Consider the following 17,250-nt stretch of genomic DNA (forward strand, 5'->3'; position numbering starts at 1 on the left):
AAGCACCGTCAGCCATGATTACTCAGGGAACCAGAGCAGTGCGCATGAGCGAGCATTAGCCAATAGGACGCGCTGTTTGTGTTTCTTAGCAACTGGTGTAAACTACCTTTTGATGCTGGTTCTGTGGGAACTTCTATGCGCAGGGCGAGCATGGAGCCCTCCAGCTTCTCTCTACAAGTCAGGTAAATGCATGTAGTAGGAATGTCCGCCGTCTACCGTGGTTCGGCCTTATATTAGGATAGTTGGTACTTTTACCAATTATCACACAAAGAACATTAACGAGTATAAGGGCAAATAAAACTGTGGAAGAATTGGTTGGAATTGTTTTTGCATCCCTCTAGAGCAGGGGTGGGCATATCATTTTTCCAAGGGGCTACATAAGAGATCATGACTGTTGGGGGCCGAACCAATAGGCTGAAATTAATTCTGCACAATATTTATAGTACCATATTAGAATTATTTTATATAAATATTAATTGATCAGAATTAAGAATGCTGACATCCCCCTATATACCATTTGAGCCCCCCACAGCCTCCTCCTCAAGCATGAGAGCCCGACAGCCTCCCCGTGTCCAGCATGAGATCCCCCAGCCTCCCTGTGTCCAGCATCAGCCTCCCATGTCCAGCATAAAAGCCCCACAGCCTCCCCGTGTCCAGCATGAGAGCTCCACAGCCTCCCCGTGTCCAACATAAAAGCCCCACAGCCTCCCCGTGTCCAACATAAAAGCCCCACAACCTCCCCGTGTCCAGCATGAGAGCTCCACAGCCTCCCCGTGTCCAACATAAAAGCCCCACAGCCTCCCCATGTCCAACATAAAAGCCCCACAGCCTCCCCATGTCCAGCATGAGAGCTCCACAGCCTCCCCATGTCCAGCATAAAAGCCCCACAGCCTCCCCGTGTCCAGTATGAGAGCTCCACAGCTTCCCAGTGTCCAACATAAAAGCCCCACAGCCTCCCCATGTCCAGCATGAGAGCTCCACAGCCTCCCCGTGTCCAGCATAAAAGCCCCACAGCCTCCCCGTGTCCAGCATGAGAGCTCCACAGCCTCCCTGTGTCCAGCATAAAAGCCCCACAGCCTCCCCGTGTTCAGCATGAGAGCCCCACAGCCTCCCCGTGTTCAGCATGAGAGTCCCACAGCCTCCCCGTGTTCAGCATGAGAGTCCCACAGCCTCCCCATGTACAGGCAAATATCCCATACACATGAAAAAAAAAACACCACATACTCATTTTGCTCCCATTCCCTTGGCGCTCTGTCTCTGCTCCTGTCTTCGGTGCAGACTCTCCGCGGTGCACAGCTGATGCGATGATATGACGTTATCACGTCCACTGTTTCACATGCTGATTGGTGGAAGAAGGGGCCGGCAGCACCTTCTCTATACCAATGCATTCACTGCTGTGTGCATCCCAAGGATCCTGTGGATGCAGACAGCGGGCAGGCGAGGGCACGGTGCGGCCCGTAGGCCACTGTTTTCAGCCCCTCAGCTGTCTCGGTCTTTGGGCCGGACTGGAACAAACAGAGGGCCGGATGTGGCCCTCAGGCCACACTTTGCCTATGTGTGCCCTATAGTATTAAACCAAATCAATAAATATTTTCCCTATCATAGTGCAAGGCCGTGATTTTTCTTCATGGCTTTTACATCTTCATCCCAAAAATATAATACCACAGAAATATAATGCCACAAACATGATGCATTATATATCTGTCTTAACGCTTATTTTGAAGAATATACAGATCAGCTGTGTGATTTGCTGCAGTGGTCAGGTGACTAGAATTGCGCAATGAATCTGTCAAAAACTGAACTACTCGTATTTCCTCCCTCCACTAACCTACCTGTGCCCGATATTGCCATTCTTGTTTGTGGCTCCACCATTACTCCCCTGCAACAAGCCCGCTGTTTGGGGTCATACTTGATTCATATCTTTCCTTCACTCCTCACATCAAATCACTCACTCGCTTGTGTCATCTACACCTCAAAAACATCTCTAGAATCAGGACATTTCTCACCTTTGACTCTGCAAAACTCTTACTGTAGCTCTTATTCATTCTCGTCTGGACTATTGCAACTCGCGACTAATTAGTCTCCCTCTTACCAAAATCTCCCCTCTCCAATCCATCCTGAACGCAGCAGCCAGGATCATATTCCTCACCAACCGCTACACTGATGCCTCTTTCCTGTGCCAGTCGTTGCACTGGTTGCCCATCCAATACAGAGTTCAATATAAATTTATCACTCTCACCCACAAAGCGCTCCATGCTTCAGTACCATTCTACATCTCCTCCCTCGTCTCAGTCTACCACCCTACCCGTGCCCTCCGTTCTGCTAATGACTGAAAACTAAAATCCCCCATAATCCGAACCTCCCACTCCCACCTCCAAGATTTCTCACGTGCTGCTTCAATCCTTTGGAATTCATTACCCAGGACAATTCGATTAATTCCCAATACGCTCAGTTTTAAGCGTGCCCTAAAAACCCATTTCTTTAGACTGGCCTATCGCCTTAACACTTATCTAACTGTCCCAGTTAGATAAGTCCAAATTAAAATTTTCTTCAAAATCATGTTCATACCATCCATGCACTGATTAGGTTGTGTCGGTACTGTACACATACTGGCTGGTGACCAGGTCATGTAGTGTTATGTACTCACCCTAGTTAGCATATTATGGCTGCCTGCATTATACAATATATGTACATTTTACCTTTTGTGTTCCCCCTATTTCCTTATAGACTGTAAGCTTACAAGCAGGGCCCTCACTCCTTTCGATATGAGTTATGCTTATTCTGTAACGTCTTTATTACCTGTACAAGTCCCCCCCCACTAAAATTGTAAAGTGCTGCTGAATACAGTTACAGAAGATACATTTCAGTAGGCCAACATTTCAGAGTTTAAAAACATTTTTCAAGCCGTTATAAATTATTCTAATTTACTGAGATAATGACTTTTGTGTATTCTTTGGCTGTAAACCATAATCATCAACATTAACAGAAATAAACACTTGAAATAGATCACTCTGTTTGTAATGACTCTATATAATATATGAGTTTGAGATTTTGTATTGAAGAATTGAAATAAATTTACTTTTTGATGATATTCTAATTTAGTGAGATGCGCCTGTATATTGACGCTATAACAATAAAAATTATTATTATATAATAAGAGAGGCATACTCACCAAGGTGAAGTGAAGTGATGATGTCCCGTACGATAATGTAACTGCTGGGGCCTGCAGCTGTCAGGCGAATGGAATAGTACGTAATCAAAGGCATATTCTTTGACCAATCACAGGCCTCAGCAGTCAGGTGATTTAACCGAATGTCTTCACTTCCAGTACCAGTGGAGACCACTGGAGCAACCTGTGCCAGAGCGATGGGGTTTTAACTTGGTGAGGTTGCCTCATTTATTATTGTTAAATTTAGAGCAATTTTTTATTTAGGTCAGACAACCCCTTTAAGGGGTTAAATGATAGAATGAACACTGCCGCCAGTCACCTCTAGAGGGAGCTCAGGAGCTTACTATTATTGGGTTCTGTATTCAGGTCACCATGTATGAGAGGAAGATATGTATGCGATGATTGTATGGAAAGATTACGTTGTTTTCAATATTGACTTTATATAACACTGTCATTTTTTTCTTTTGTAGATGGGTGCAAGGAAGTAACCAGAAAAATGTCACATTTATCAACCGTAATACAGTGTGTCACCCGTGTGGAAACTTTATAGTTTTTACTGACATTGATACAAAGCGTCAGTCTCTGCTGCAGTGTCCATCTGGGAGTGTCGGAGCTTTCGCGGCTAATAAGAGCAGTGAAGTTGTGGCATTTAGTGATGAGAAACTACCTCCAAATATTCATGTGTTTACCTTGCCGGGACTAGTGAAGAGAGCAGAGCTAAACGGTATGGTACTACATGGACATCACTGCCAGAAAGATCCTGCATCGGGAGGAATATTCTTCAATATATTGCTAGACTGAGATAGATGTCAGCTCTCTAATATCCATCGATCTATCCACTTATCTATTATCCCCAGATATCTATTTATTGCTAAGTTTTGAATTTATCTATGATCTCCATATATCTATTGTCTCTCAGATCTCTATCTACAAAGGTGCGTATCTAGGGGTGGGGCACGCGGGGCATTTGCCCAGGGAGGGCGTTGTTGGTCCAACGTGTCTTCCGGGCAGCTGTGTTTTGTCACCCCTCGGAGTGGGATTTGGCCGTTCTCAGAGCCAACTGTCAAACTGACAGCCATGTCTAAGAAGTTATAACACGCTGGCATCCGTCTTTCAATCGCGAGTTCAAGTGAAGCACTGACCTCCAGCACTTCTGAATCAGGGTGATGTCAGCAGCATGATCAAGTAATCTGATCAAGCTGCTGACTTAACTCTGCTGCGCCGCATAGGCACGATGAACGTCTGTCCAGTAAGTGCTCCCCTGGAGCTGAAGAAACTGAAGATTTATTGTAATGGGGAGATGGATTTGAGGAGACAGTATAAGGAGCATGCAACTTGTGAGGAAACAGCATGGGGGGTGATTTGTGCGGAAACAAGGGGACCTGTGAGGAGACAGTATGACGAGTGAGGGGGACCTGTGAGGAGACAGTATAGTAGTGTGGGGAGCGATGGAACCTGCAAGGAGACAGAATTGCTGTATGGGAAGCGAGCGGACCTATGAGGAGGCAGCATGGAGGGCAAGAGAGACCTGTGAGGAGACAGTATGACGAGTGAGGGGGACCTGTGAGGAGACAGTATAGCAGTGTGGGGAGCAATGGAACCTGCAAGGAGACAGAATTGCTGTATGGGAAGCGAGGGGACCTATGAGGAGGCAGCATGGAGGGCAAGAGAGACCTATGAGGAGACAGTATGACGAGTGAGGGGGACCTGTGAGGAGACAGTATAGTAGTGTGGGGAGTGAGGGAACCTGCAAGGAGACAGAATTGCAGTATGGGGAGCGGGGGGACCTATGAGGAGGCAGCATGGAGAGCGAGAGAGACCTGTGAGGAGATAGTATGGCAGTATGGGGAGCAAGGGCGGCCTGTGAGAAGGCAGTATGGGGACACGTGAGGAGACAGTATGGGGGGTAAGTGGGACCCGTGAGGAGACAGTTCTTCTGTTCAGTCCAGCACCACTAGTCCTGTAAGACACCGTGAACTGAACACATGTTCCTCTGTTTAGTCCAGCTCCACCTCCCCACTCGTCCTCTCAGGTTCAGTGAACAGGGGAATGTAGGCTGACAATGCCTAACAGGACGCTGCTCTGACGTTACCTCTGTCTCGTGCTTCACACAGCCCGCCATGAAATCTAGCAGCTGCCATCTTGGAATCCTGACAGAGTGTAGTAGATAAAGCATACTTTTTTTTGCTAAATATAAGTATTTTGAAAAATGTTTAATATTTAAATGTGTATTATTTATTTATTTTAGCACATTTCTCCGAGAACCCCGGCATCAGAAACTGCCACAGGTTCTCTCACCTGGGCAATACTAAGGAAATCCTGAAAACATGATGTGTTCGGGGCCGTGAGGACCGGGTGTGGGAATCATTGGTCTAATGGTGGGGGAGCTTTACAATTTCTCAGACATCAATCATCTCTCAGAACTATATCTAGATATCAGAGAGAAAGCAGATGTCTGAGAGATAAAAATAAATGTCTGAGAAATACTAGATAGATCTTCTAGAGAGATATCTGAGAGCTAATAGATATCAGAGAGAAGATAGATATTATTTATCATCTCTTACTCCTATATCCATGAATCTATCCAATATCAGCCTACTTCCCAATCTCTCCGATCCTTTGTTCCACATTTTCTATCTCCTTCCTACCTTATTGCAGGTAGGTAAACTACAGTACCATTTTGTGACTCTCCTTATTTTCCCCTTTCAGGTGGCGCACAACTGGAATATTCCCTACTGGCATTTAGTCACTCAGGACACTACTTAGGTAGTTACTCATCGGTTCCAGACCACCTACTTACTATCTGGTGAGGAAGCACATGTTTGTATGGCCAGTTTTACCTGTGAACTCATGTTTTAATGCCATTATTGTTGATACATGTTAGTCAAACATCCTGGTTTTGGCAGAATACACTCCTTTGTAGGAATTATAGCTGACTTTTTGGAGCCGGATTCCAGTTATGAATATTGTTTTTTTTCTGACAGGCGTAGGTCCTACAGTTATGGGAGATAACTTGTGAATGTACCTCAGTTACTTACATCACTGGTCGGCCTGCGCATCAGCTCTAAATGAATATCTGACAGATGGATAACGATATATATGCTGTTAGAACCTTGCTGTTAGGTTTTTTTTTCCTTTGCTGGTCACATGACCTTGTTGGCCTATTTAATCCTGCTCCGCCCTTCTGGCTTTGCTGGACTTCATTGTATATCTACTTTCTAGCTAGCCTGTGCTCTGTGTCTTGCTCTGTTAGTTTGCTTGGTTTACTGACCTCTATGTTCTTTATATTTTGTTTGTTCGTCTGTCTGCTACTATTTCTGTTAGGAGGTGTCCCATATTCCTCCCAGTCCTTAGTACTTGTAGGGATTCCTCCCCCACATCTATAGGTCTTCGTACAGACTAGCTTAGGACTTTAGCAGGTCTGATCGCAGGATCAGGTTCCCTGTTACATCGTAGGGATTCAGCTGAGTTCTATCGTAGGGACAGATCTCCTCTCTTTCCTTAGCTCTGGTAGCAGAACATAACATATGCCATGTTTCCTATCTGTGGAAAGCTAAAATCTTGATAGGAAATATGACATTAATATATCTCGCTTGGGACATCCAGGTGGGCAGATATCCTGAAAATTGGGGATCTCTTTATTTTTTTTAACCCTAGCCACATCCCATTGACCAGCCCCAATCTGAGGTCACCCATGGGAGGTATGTGGGCGTAACTTTTATCTGATAAATACAGATTTTGAATTATAATCATTGACTGTCCTGGAAGACAGTTTGCTGTAGTTCTGTATCGTTTTCAAAGGAGAGCTTCCCTCCACTAAGATCTGTGCCATTTCTGTGACACAGGTTTAGTACTTTTCTTTCGCTTTCCCTTTTTAATTTTATGCAATTGTATATACTCTATTGTTTTGTTCCCTTTTGTAACATCTTTTGTATATTTTTATAAACATTGCCTACTTTTCGGATTAAATATAAAATGTAATAGCTTCGATCCTCTTCCTCTTTAAAACCACATCCCTGAAGCCATATGCTACTTGTAATGGGTGTGCAATTGGCCTGAATAAACAATTGTTGGTGGCAGCTAGTTTTTATTGTGTTACTTCGGAGCTTGGCAGTGACCGTACTGGAGTATAATATATATATGTATTCTACAGTATATGTTGGAATTGGATGTGAATATACTATACATTCACTGAGTTCCCCGGTAACTGGCCTAGTAGCGAAATCAGCCATGGCCTTCTCCATCACTGGTCAGTCAATTGCGTAATTGTCCCGAGGCAGCGGAGTGCTGGTTTGTGACAACTTAGTTACAGGGGGATATCTGTGGGATTCCCGGCTGTGTTCCTGAACAATCCAGTAAAGATTTATGCCATTTACATACATAATATGGCACCTCCTTGTCTTTTATGTGTAAAGCACTTTATGAATCAACACACTTACTCAGTCACCTGATGAATCGGCACAATATCTGCTCTCTAGAGACCTAGTGGACCCTCTTTACTGCAATAAAAATAGCTTTTCACTTGGCTTTTCTGGGAAGGACTTGAGCCTCCGCAGCAACATGGCAGTATAGCTGAGAAGGCACCTGCACGTGGAGTAAGAAGAGACTATATTGTCAGCTGCCAGAAGGGGAAGGAGACTGATTATGTTTAGAGCCGTTCCAGCAGCACAGATAACTTTCTATAGTTAAACCAGTATTTCTGTTCTTTTGGTATGAAAATCATTCCTGTAATAACTTCTTTATTGATGCAATTATTTTATACAAAACATTTTTTTTTTACATTCTAGGAACTGGCAGGAAAGTATTGCACTATGCAGTGTATCAGATACCCAATCCAACTTTACCAGTTTGACTTTCAACCCCATGGATTGGCATCAGTTGTGTTTGTCTAGTGAGGAGTGTCTTAGTCTCTGGAACATTGAAGTATGTGACACAGTGTACAACCTGAAATCAATGTAAGCTTTCACTTACTGACACTTCAATTTTGTCTTTTAAAAGTAACCAGCTACAATAAGCTACACACTACATATACAGTATATGCTTACACATTAGGACTGAGGAGGATCCCTTAAAGGGAATCTGTCACCTTAAATAGGTTGTCCAGTCTACTTGGAGCATGTTATAGAGCAGGAAGAGTTAGCATAGGGTTCATTCTGTAAGTTTGAAGCAAAGAATAGCTCTACATGGTGATATAAAGTTCTTGTGAAATTTGGTAATGGGGGCTTCTGACGGAGACTCTGACACAAGTATGACCAAAGCCTAGAACTACATTTGGTACAGTGTTAGTGATTGTTTCACCATATAATGACACAACATCGTTTAATCCACATCTGTACTGTAATGTTGAGTTTACATTCTTATTAAAGGGAGTCTGACAGCAGGCTTTTGCTAATTAATCTGAGAGCAGTGTAATGTAGGGGCTGAGACCCTGATTCCAGGGATGTATCACTTATTAGGCTGTGTGTTGTAGTTTCATTATAATCAGCGTTTTATCAGAAGGAGATTATCACTGTAGGACTACATCTCATGTGCAGAGCAGTCAGTCTAATCTATATAATCCACCCCCACTACTGATTGGCAGCTGGCTGACAATGTACAGTGTACACAGGAAGCTGTGTTGGCCGAGTTATACACATCCCAGAAGTCTAAAGGCCCCGTCACACTTAGCGACGCTGCAATGATCCCGACAACGATACGACCTGTCAGGGATCGTTGCTGCGTCGCTATGTGGTCGCTGGTGAGCTGTCAAACAGGCAGGCTCACCAACGATCAGGGGAGCAGCGACATCGTGGAAAGAATCTTTCCACGATGTCCTGCTCCTGATTACCAGCCTGCTGAAGCAGGAGCAGGCTGGTAACCATGATAAACAGCGGGTTACTAGGGGCACACGCGCTCCTAGTAACCCGCTGTTTATCATGGTTACCACTCTGCTACAGTGAGCGGGAGATTACCGCTCACTTTAGCAGGCTCATAGCCATGATAAACAACGGGTTACTAGGTGCGCGTGTGCCCCTAGTATCCCCATGTTTACCTTGGTTACCAGCCTGATCGCTGCTCCCGCTGGTCACACACAGCGATGTGTGCTGACCAGCGGGAGGGCAACGACCAAAAAATGGTCCAGGACACTTTGCAGCGATCAGCGACCTCACAGCATGGGCCTGATCGCTGCAAAGTGTCACACATAGCGACATCGCTGGTGAGGTCGCTGTTGCGTCACCAAAACCGTGACACAGCAGCGATCTCGCTATGTGAGACAGGGGCTTTAGCTGCTTGTTTGTCTGATGTAGCAGAGCTAAGTAAGCCAGTAAGTGATACATGCCAGGAATCAGGGTCTCAGTCCCTACATCATGCTGCTATCAGGTTCCATACTTAAGTAGCTTCAGTATATTGGTGACATTCTCATTAAATATACCAAATCTACTGAAAATAGATATTGAGCAAAAGTTACAATAGCTAATAACATGGATGCATTTAATATATAATGCTGGTGTTGTTCATTCATAGACCAATCAAACTTCTCAATGAAGATGGTTCAGTGGCTGAAGAGGATGGCCATCTCAGTCGCCTTTCCAACTTTGGACCTCAAATACCCTTACATGCCATTGCTGGCTTAGTAGGCGACGAAGTGGAAGGATTCATTGTAAGTTATGCCATCAAAATTAGACAGGCAATACCAGTAACATTGAAAATGATATACAGTTGTGCTCAAAAGTTTACATACCTCGGCAGAATTTTTCCTTTCTTGGCTTTGTTTCAGAGAATATGAATCATAGCAAAAAAACTTTCCCCACTCATGGTTATTAGTTGGGTGAAGCCATTTATTGTCAAACTACTGTGTTCTCTCTTTTCAAATCTTAATGACAACCAAAAACATCCAAATGACCCTGATCAAAAGTTCACATACCCCAGTTTTTAATACCATGTATTGCCCCCTCTAACATCAGTGACAGCTTGAAGTCTTTTGTGGTAGTTGTGGATGATATTCTTTATTTTCTCAGATGATAAAGCTGCCAATTCTTCTTGGAAAAAAGCCTCCAGTTCCTGTAAATTCCTGGGCTGTCTAGCATGAACTGTGAACTGCGCACTTGAGATCTCCCCAGAGTGGCTCAATGATATTGAGGTCAGGAGACTGAGATGGCCACTCCAGAACCTTCAGTTTGTTCTGCTGTAGCCAATGACAGGTCAACTTGGCCTTGTGTTTTGGATCGTTGTCATGTTGGAACGTCCAAGTACGTCCCATGCGCAGCTCCCAGGCTGATGAGTGCCTCCAGTATTTGCTGACGAGTGGAGAAAAAGTTTTTTTGTTATCATTCATATTCTCTGAAACAATGCCAAGGAAGCAAAAATTATTCCGGGATATGTAAACTTTTGAGCACAACTGTATTCTTTTCCCTTTATGCCATTCAGTTTCATATAACAATTTCAAGGTTTAAAAAAGGATTTCACAAGTTTTTGCTTTCTTTTCTGTGTGTGGTCTGTATTGTCTATGGCCATTGGGTAGATTATTATAGCAGAAAAAATATTCTGTTGTCACACTCTACTCTTCTTTTTCTAAATTTGCTTTTTTTATGCATTTTAGCCAAAAGAACAAAGAAAACCAATTGTGCAACCCAATAGCCATTGCTGGAGCTCAACATCCCTATTGTTTGTTGGATGTAAAGGAGGACAACTACTGTCTGTTAACCCCGAGACACAGAAAATGACTGCTCTGGACCTAACAGAGTTGCCTACAGCTGGTAATGAGCACATTAGATCAGTATTATTCATGTTTTAATAGAGGGCCCAGGGTGGTTGTGAACACGCCAACAAAATCCTTACAATAGAGATTTCTTCCTGTTTGGACAAAATTTGAAGACTGCAGCCGATCAGTGGAGGTGAAAAATAGAGTTAAAAAATCTTACACCTTCCATGACCTCTTAAATGGGTTATCCGTTGAATTTTACATACAGTATTATTGAAAGTTCAAGACACTGGACAGTAACCTGAATCTGAAAAAATGGGCCTATCCGAGACATTGGTTAATTTTTCGAATGGGGCTAAAAACTCACTGGCATGTAAATGACTGCCCGTTCTGGCCTGTGACAATATTTTCCTACTTAGGGAGTGACTCTCCTGCTTCCGGTGACGTCAGGTCAACAGAGCAGCTCTTTCGCTTCCCGTCTACTCTGTCGAAGGGGCGTCATTGCCGATGTAATCTTGATTGAGAGCCGGCTCCCTGCAGTTAGACAGCGGGGAGTTGCCTGCGATTAAGCATAAAATTGGCAGTGATGCATCATCGATGGAACAGAAGAGAAGAAGCTGTTCTGTCGTCATGAGGTCACCAGAAGCTGGAAAATCGCCGTGACCACTCTCAGGGAGCAGAGATCGTCACCAGGCAGGTAGTTAGCAACTGCCTGCCAGTAAGTTCTTAGCCCTATATGAAAAAATAAGCAAAGTCCCAGATAACGCCTTTAAGTTTTACTTTTAGAGTAAAACTTAACCATATGCTGGGAAAAAAACGTTGTGTAACAGTTACTATATACTTGAAATTAACATTTTTTGTTACTAAGGCTGTTCTCATATCATATCTTCAACTCTTAAAGTTATCCACTAGTGGACAACCCCTCCTTAACTGTTAATGCTAAATTGTCCCAAATTATATAAAAAACACCCACTAACGTTCCAAACCATTGCCGTGGCCTGAGAGGTGAGTGTGTGTGTTTTTTATTTTATCTGGGGCACATTAGCGGTTAAGAAAGGGCTGCCTTGTAAACTACAACCACAATTAAAGATGTCATCTAAATCCACGGCTTTCGTATTAGACACTGCTTCGGATTCACTGCGGATTTCACACCGCTCGTTGTGAAATCTGCAGTGAAAATCTATTGACTTACAGCAAATTCAGATTTTTTACGCAGCATGTAGATTTACTAAAATGCCATGCACTTGGCTGCTACTTTCATACACTGTAGAATATTCCCTAATAGAAATGTGTTCTTTTTCAGGAGCATCACCAAGAGCGGCTTTATATGAGGGAACCATAAAAACTATGGCACTTCACAGGGAAGGACTATACATAGGAGGAAGTGTAAGACTTTAAATTTGTGTCTAATTAAATATTTAGTTATGATTAATGATGGGCGAACCCGTGACTGTTTGGGTTCGGCTATTTGAGCCAAACGTTGAACAGTTTTTTAAAAGTTCGGGTTCGGGTCCAGAACAGGATCCAAACCCCGAACCTGAACACGGACCCCATTCATGTGAATGGGGGAGCCGAATATCACTGGTTTCCTATGCTGCCACTTGCGTGACAGCGCAGGATCACAGGCTCTGATCGGCGGTAATAGCATTACCACAGTCAGAGTGCTGTGGCATAATGCGGACAGGTGTCAGGATGATGCCACAGCTGTGACAATAAAAAGCTTACCGCGGGTCATAGGCACCGGCTACTACCACCATCAGCCGGCGCCTCCTGCCATAGGAAACAGCGAGCGCAGGCATCGCTGAATGGGAGCAGTAGTCTCCCATCCATCGGCACCTGTGCTCTGCTGAAAGTAAAAAAAATTCAAATAAAAGTAAAACACATTATACTCACCTACACTTGTCCCCGATGTTTGCCGCCCCTACAAAAAATAAAAAAACAGCATATACTCACCTTACACCTAGTCCCCGAAGCCTATGATCACCTGTAATAAAAGTAAAATAATAAAACAACCTCATCCTCACCTGTCTGCCGCAGTCCAAATAGCGAGGGTCCCACGAAGATCCCATGAACAGAGCGGGCACATTGTAAAATGTACCCGCTCTGTTCAGCAGCCGGCAATACACTCAGTGTATTGCCGGCAAATGAGGTCTGCACATGTGCAGTGAGTATTTTCCCACACTTGCCAATGAGCTGAACTCTTCATGGGAGGTTGCTTTATTATTTTACTTTTAGTACAGATGATCATGGGCTTCGGGGACTAGGTGTAAGGTGACTATATGGTGTTTTTTTATTTTTTGCAGGGGCGGCAAACATCGGGGACAAGGTGTAGGTGAGTATAATCTGTTTTATTTTTATTTGAACATTTTTTTTATTCATTTCAATATTTTTTTTTTTTTTTACTGCCATAGCGCTCTGGCCGCGGTAATGCTATTACCGCCGATCAGAGCCTGTGTTTCCTGCGCTGTCACGTAAGTGACAGTGCGGGAAACACCCAAACCCGAACAGTAACACAAACTTTCAGAGGAAGTCCGTGTTCGGGGTCCGTGACCGAACAGTAGGTGTTCGGTACGGACCCCAAACTTTACTGTTCGGGTTTGCCCATCTCTAGTTACAATATAGTTTTTACATCTTCTGTTGCCCAGCAGAAGTGAAAACTCTGTACATGTGCTGCCCTAAAAAAGATTAATTTCATATTTGTAGCTTAAATCAAGGTTTCTTTTTGTATGAGCTCTCATATGTGATAGTATGAATCAGGAGGATAGCCGATAGTTACTGATTGTGCTACCGCCGTGCATGCTTTGTGCACGATCACACTGTGTGATACATGGCACATTTCTGCTGTGTATATTGCTATCAGGTTCCTGAGAACCACACCAGCTAATTGTCCTTCTCCGCAGTCATGTATGATATGCTGCAGAAACAGGTTTCTCTCTTTGATGTTGAAGCCAGCATGAGAGCTAACTAAATCTGTGGCCCCTGGACAGGAGCCCTAACAACCGCTTCCTATCTGACACAATCTGTGGCTCTTCTTTTGACTAGCTTACCTGGTGTGACATCACATGTATGTCACTCTACACCAATGACATAGCGCCAGGCCGACTAATCAAAAGAGGAGCCGGGAAGACGTCAGATAATGGCTCTCGTCCAGTGGCCACAGATTAATAACGTGGCTGCTGGACCAGGTCTTGTGATTCAATTCACACCATCTCTAGAGCTAACTGAACATTGAGATCTACTGGTTCCAGCTGAGATCTAGTAGATTGTGATCTCCTTTTTACTACCACTGATATACACTATGCTCTATTTGCAATGAATTCACCCATATAACATATTTATGCATCTATTTACTAGATTTACTATTTCCTATTCTCTTTTTGCATGTTTTAGTAAGTTTAGTGGCATTGTTACCATTCATAGGCCTTGGCTTTCATTTCTGAATATGATTGTTTCTACATGTATTCTTACTTCTATGTAGGACGGTATTTTATGGTTTTGCTCCATAAAAGGTTCAGAGTTTAACATGAAAGAATGTTGGAACGCACAAGAACCTATTGAAAGCATCAGTTCTTCACCAGACTTCAAGAGGCTTTCCATTGCTACGCTGACGGTATGACTCCACATCCGAGGTTTAGGCTTGGGCTACAGGCGACATGTGTTGCACGACTGTAATGCTGAGACAAGTAATGCGACCAAAACCATCTGAGCAACTTTTCTGCGACTTGCTATCGTTCGACTATTTTATACCTGTGATTTTGCTGTAAAAGATGGCCAAATCGCAGATAAGTTACAGCCATATGTGACTCGCATTAACACCTATGGCTAGTAACTCACACCCACTTGTGACCAACAACAGGAAATCCATTTGGAAACCTTTTTGACTGTCGCAGTCGTACCGGGTTGCAGGTACACGGTGCGACGCCATAGGAGATCATTAGATTTGATGTTGCAATGCAGCACTGCAATTTGAGTGTCGCATAATACATCTCGGCATGTAGCCATGGTCTTACTGGCACATTCAGTGTTCTCCGTTCCACTGTCGGCTACATGATGGCTGTCCACAGTTCCTAATAATTTATGTAACTATAGGGTTAAATACACAAGTGTCAATTTGAAAGAATATTATGTTTTAGCAAATAAAACTTATAGATTCAGGTTATGTATAAAGGATACAGTTTTCACGATTTCTGCTTGCAGTTATTCAATAGGAAGCTTTTGTCTATCCTCACATTTTCTCTAAGCCATGTATATGCTGAGCGTAGCAGCCAGGCTTATTTTCCTGTTGTGGCACAATACTAATGTGTCAGTCACCATATTGGTTTCTCAATGGCACAGCTATTGCGAAATGTGTAGATCTGTGCCCGGTAATTGAGGAGAATGTGGCGCTCCGGTGTATAGCAGATCAGTGGGAGTCTTAGGAGTTGGACCCTTACCAGTCAGTCTGATATCCTAAGGACAGCCCATCAACATTAAAGTCAAGGTATTGATTCTCTACCTCCACATAAATGGGACTGAGCTGCAGTCACCGGTACGTTGTCTGTGTAAGCAATAAATTAAGTGCAGGACTTGAAGCCCCATGATTCCGGGGATCAGGTATGAATTAGGGGGAATTAGACCCCTTTGAACAGATATGACCTGGTCTAGATCTTGTTACATTGGTAGCTCTTGCAGACAGGACCTTCCCTCTTCTTATTTCTGCAATTGCTTTGTAATATCAGATTTGTGATTGCATTTAATTGTAAAATGCATCAAGATAAGAAGGCGATGCATAAATGAAGATTATTGTGTGTTCATACAATACTCACAATTTAATGATTGTAATACGACTTATTTGTATTTTTTAGGGTTCTGTATACATATACAATAAATCTGGAGACCCAGTAAAGATAATAAATACATGTAGTGATGATATAACTGTGGCTGACTTTTTAACTAACGGGAACAAGTACTGCTTGGTGAGTTAGTATTCCCTGCTGCGGAAATCATTTTAAATGCATTAATAATACTAATAATAATTCTAGTAATACTATACTATAAGACTTTGGTGCACACACCATGATAAACTGAAAACTCGGCTTTGGCACAACACTATAAGCAGTACTTCTAGCACATCTACTGGCTTTTACCTGAATCCCTCCCTGGCACCATCAGCACAAGGCCCCATTCAGACCTTCTGGCTGCACATACTTGTTGTATCCGTTTTTTTTCACGGATAAACACGTACCTATTATAATCTATGGTGCTATTCATTTGTGCTATTTTTTTCCGGTATCACAGGTGAAAAGTGCCAATACAAGTCTATGGGTCCATGAAAAACACATCCAGCACATGGATGGCATCTGTGTACAGTCCGTGTTCTGTCCGTATTTAACATTGCAAAGTATAAAAGAAGCTTTGTCATTTCTTTATCTCTCTGTGAAAAACACTGATGACACTTAAGATAAAAAAGGACACACAGACCATACACTGATAACATCTATACAATTTTTTCACGTATGTTTCCAAACACGTACATGTGAATGAGGCCTAATACAGAGAGCTGTGCTGTCGATGCATAGCAGAAGCCATCTTCAATGGCAGAATATAGACATTGCAAGGCATCATGATTGCCAACATGATTTTTTTTTCAGGTTTTCTGGACAGCTTATGAGAAAATCACAGACAACCAACATTTTTTTTACAGACATATTTCAAAACCATAATGAATTATTAAGATTGCAAGTGATATATGTCTAAAGCCCATAACTGTGACATCAGCAGCAGTCACTGTGAAATGTAAAAGGATGATAATGATAGTCATAGTCATCTGTACAAGTTTCTGCATTTTCAAAAAAATCACGGAAACATTTTTTTTTTTGTGGGGGAAAAAAAGTGTCCTATTTTTATGGACTGTCCAGAAATTTCTGTATGGATGGCAACCTTGAGCAGCATCTATATCCTACTATGACTTAGACCATATTCACAAATGTAGTATTTGATCAGTATTTTACATCAGTATCTGTAAGCCAAAATTAGGAGTGCGTGATAAATCCAGAAGTGGTGACGTGTTTCTATTATACTTTTCCTCTGATTGCTCCTCTCCTGGTTTTGGCTGACAAATACTGATGTAATATACTGACCAAATACTGAACGTGTGAACATGGCATAAGGAGCAGAAGATGAGTGGCACGTACTTTTTCCTTGTACTGGTAGAGATTTAGGCATTACTGATAAGGAGATACTTCAGCATATACAGTTTTATTGCTTTTTTTTATTGATATACATTATATTTTACTAATATGATGCTAGTCACTACTCATGGACCTGCCGCGAGGCTGCTTAGTCAAGAGATCCGAGGTCAAAAGCCAGGAGGGTACGTCATAGACAGAGGGGTGAGACAACGGCGTAGTCAGTTCACAGT

General features: G+C 43.0%; 1 protein-coding gene across 2 annotated transcripts in view; it reads left to right on the forward strand.

Annotated features, from left to right (window-relative positions):
- Nucleotides 1-47: 47 nt before the first annotated feature.
- Nucleotides 48-17,250, forward strand: part of CFAP43 (cilia and flagella associated protein 43) — an 87,330-nt gene continuing 70,127 nt past the window's right edge. For both annotated transcript variants that reach the window (XM_073651158.1, XM_073651159.1), the window contains exons 1-9: nucleotides 48-182; nucleotides 3,640-3,893; nucleotides 5,879-5,975; nucleotides 7,957-8,124; nucleotides 9,674-9,809; nucleotides 10,749-10,905; nucleotides 12,154-12,236; nucleotides 14,329-14,460; nucleotides 15,695-15,805. In XM_073651158.1, the coding sequence (XP_073507259.1) occupies nucleotides 136-182; nucleotides 3,640-3,893; nucleotides 5,879-5,975; nucleotides 7,957-8,124; nucleotides 9,674-9,809; nucleotides 10,749-10,905; nucleotides 12,154-12,236; nucleotides 14,329-14,460; nucleotides 15,695-15,805 (1,185 nt within the window). In that variant the 5' untranslated portion in view covers nucleotides 48-135. The remainder of the gene's footprint in view (nucleotides 183-3,639; nucleotides 3,894-5,878; nucleotides 5,976-7,956; nucleotides 8,125-9,673; nucleotides 9,810-10,748; nucleotides 10,906-12,153; nucleotides 12,237-14,328; nucleotides 14,461-15,694; nucleotides 15,806-17,250) is intronic.

The sequence above is a fragment of the Phyllobates terribilis genome, unplaced genomic scaffold, assembly GCF_046119375.1.
Source record: "Phyllobates terribilis strain yellow unplaced genomic scaffold, ASM4611937v1 Scaffold_11__3_contigs__length_659146591, whole genome shotgun sequence".
NCBI lineage: Eukaryota > Metazoa > Chordata > Amphibia > Anura > Dendrobatidae > Phyllobates > Phyllobates terribilis.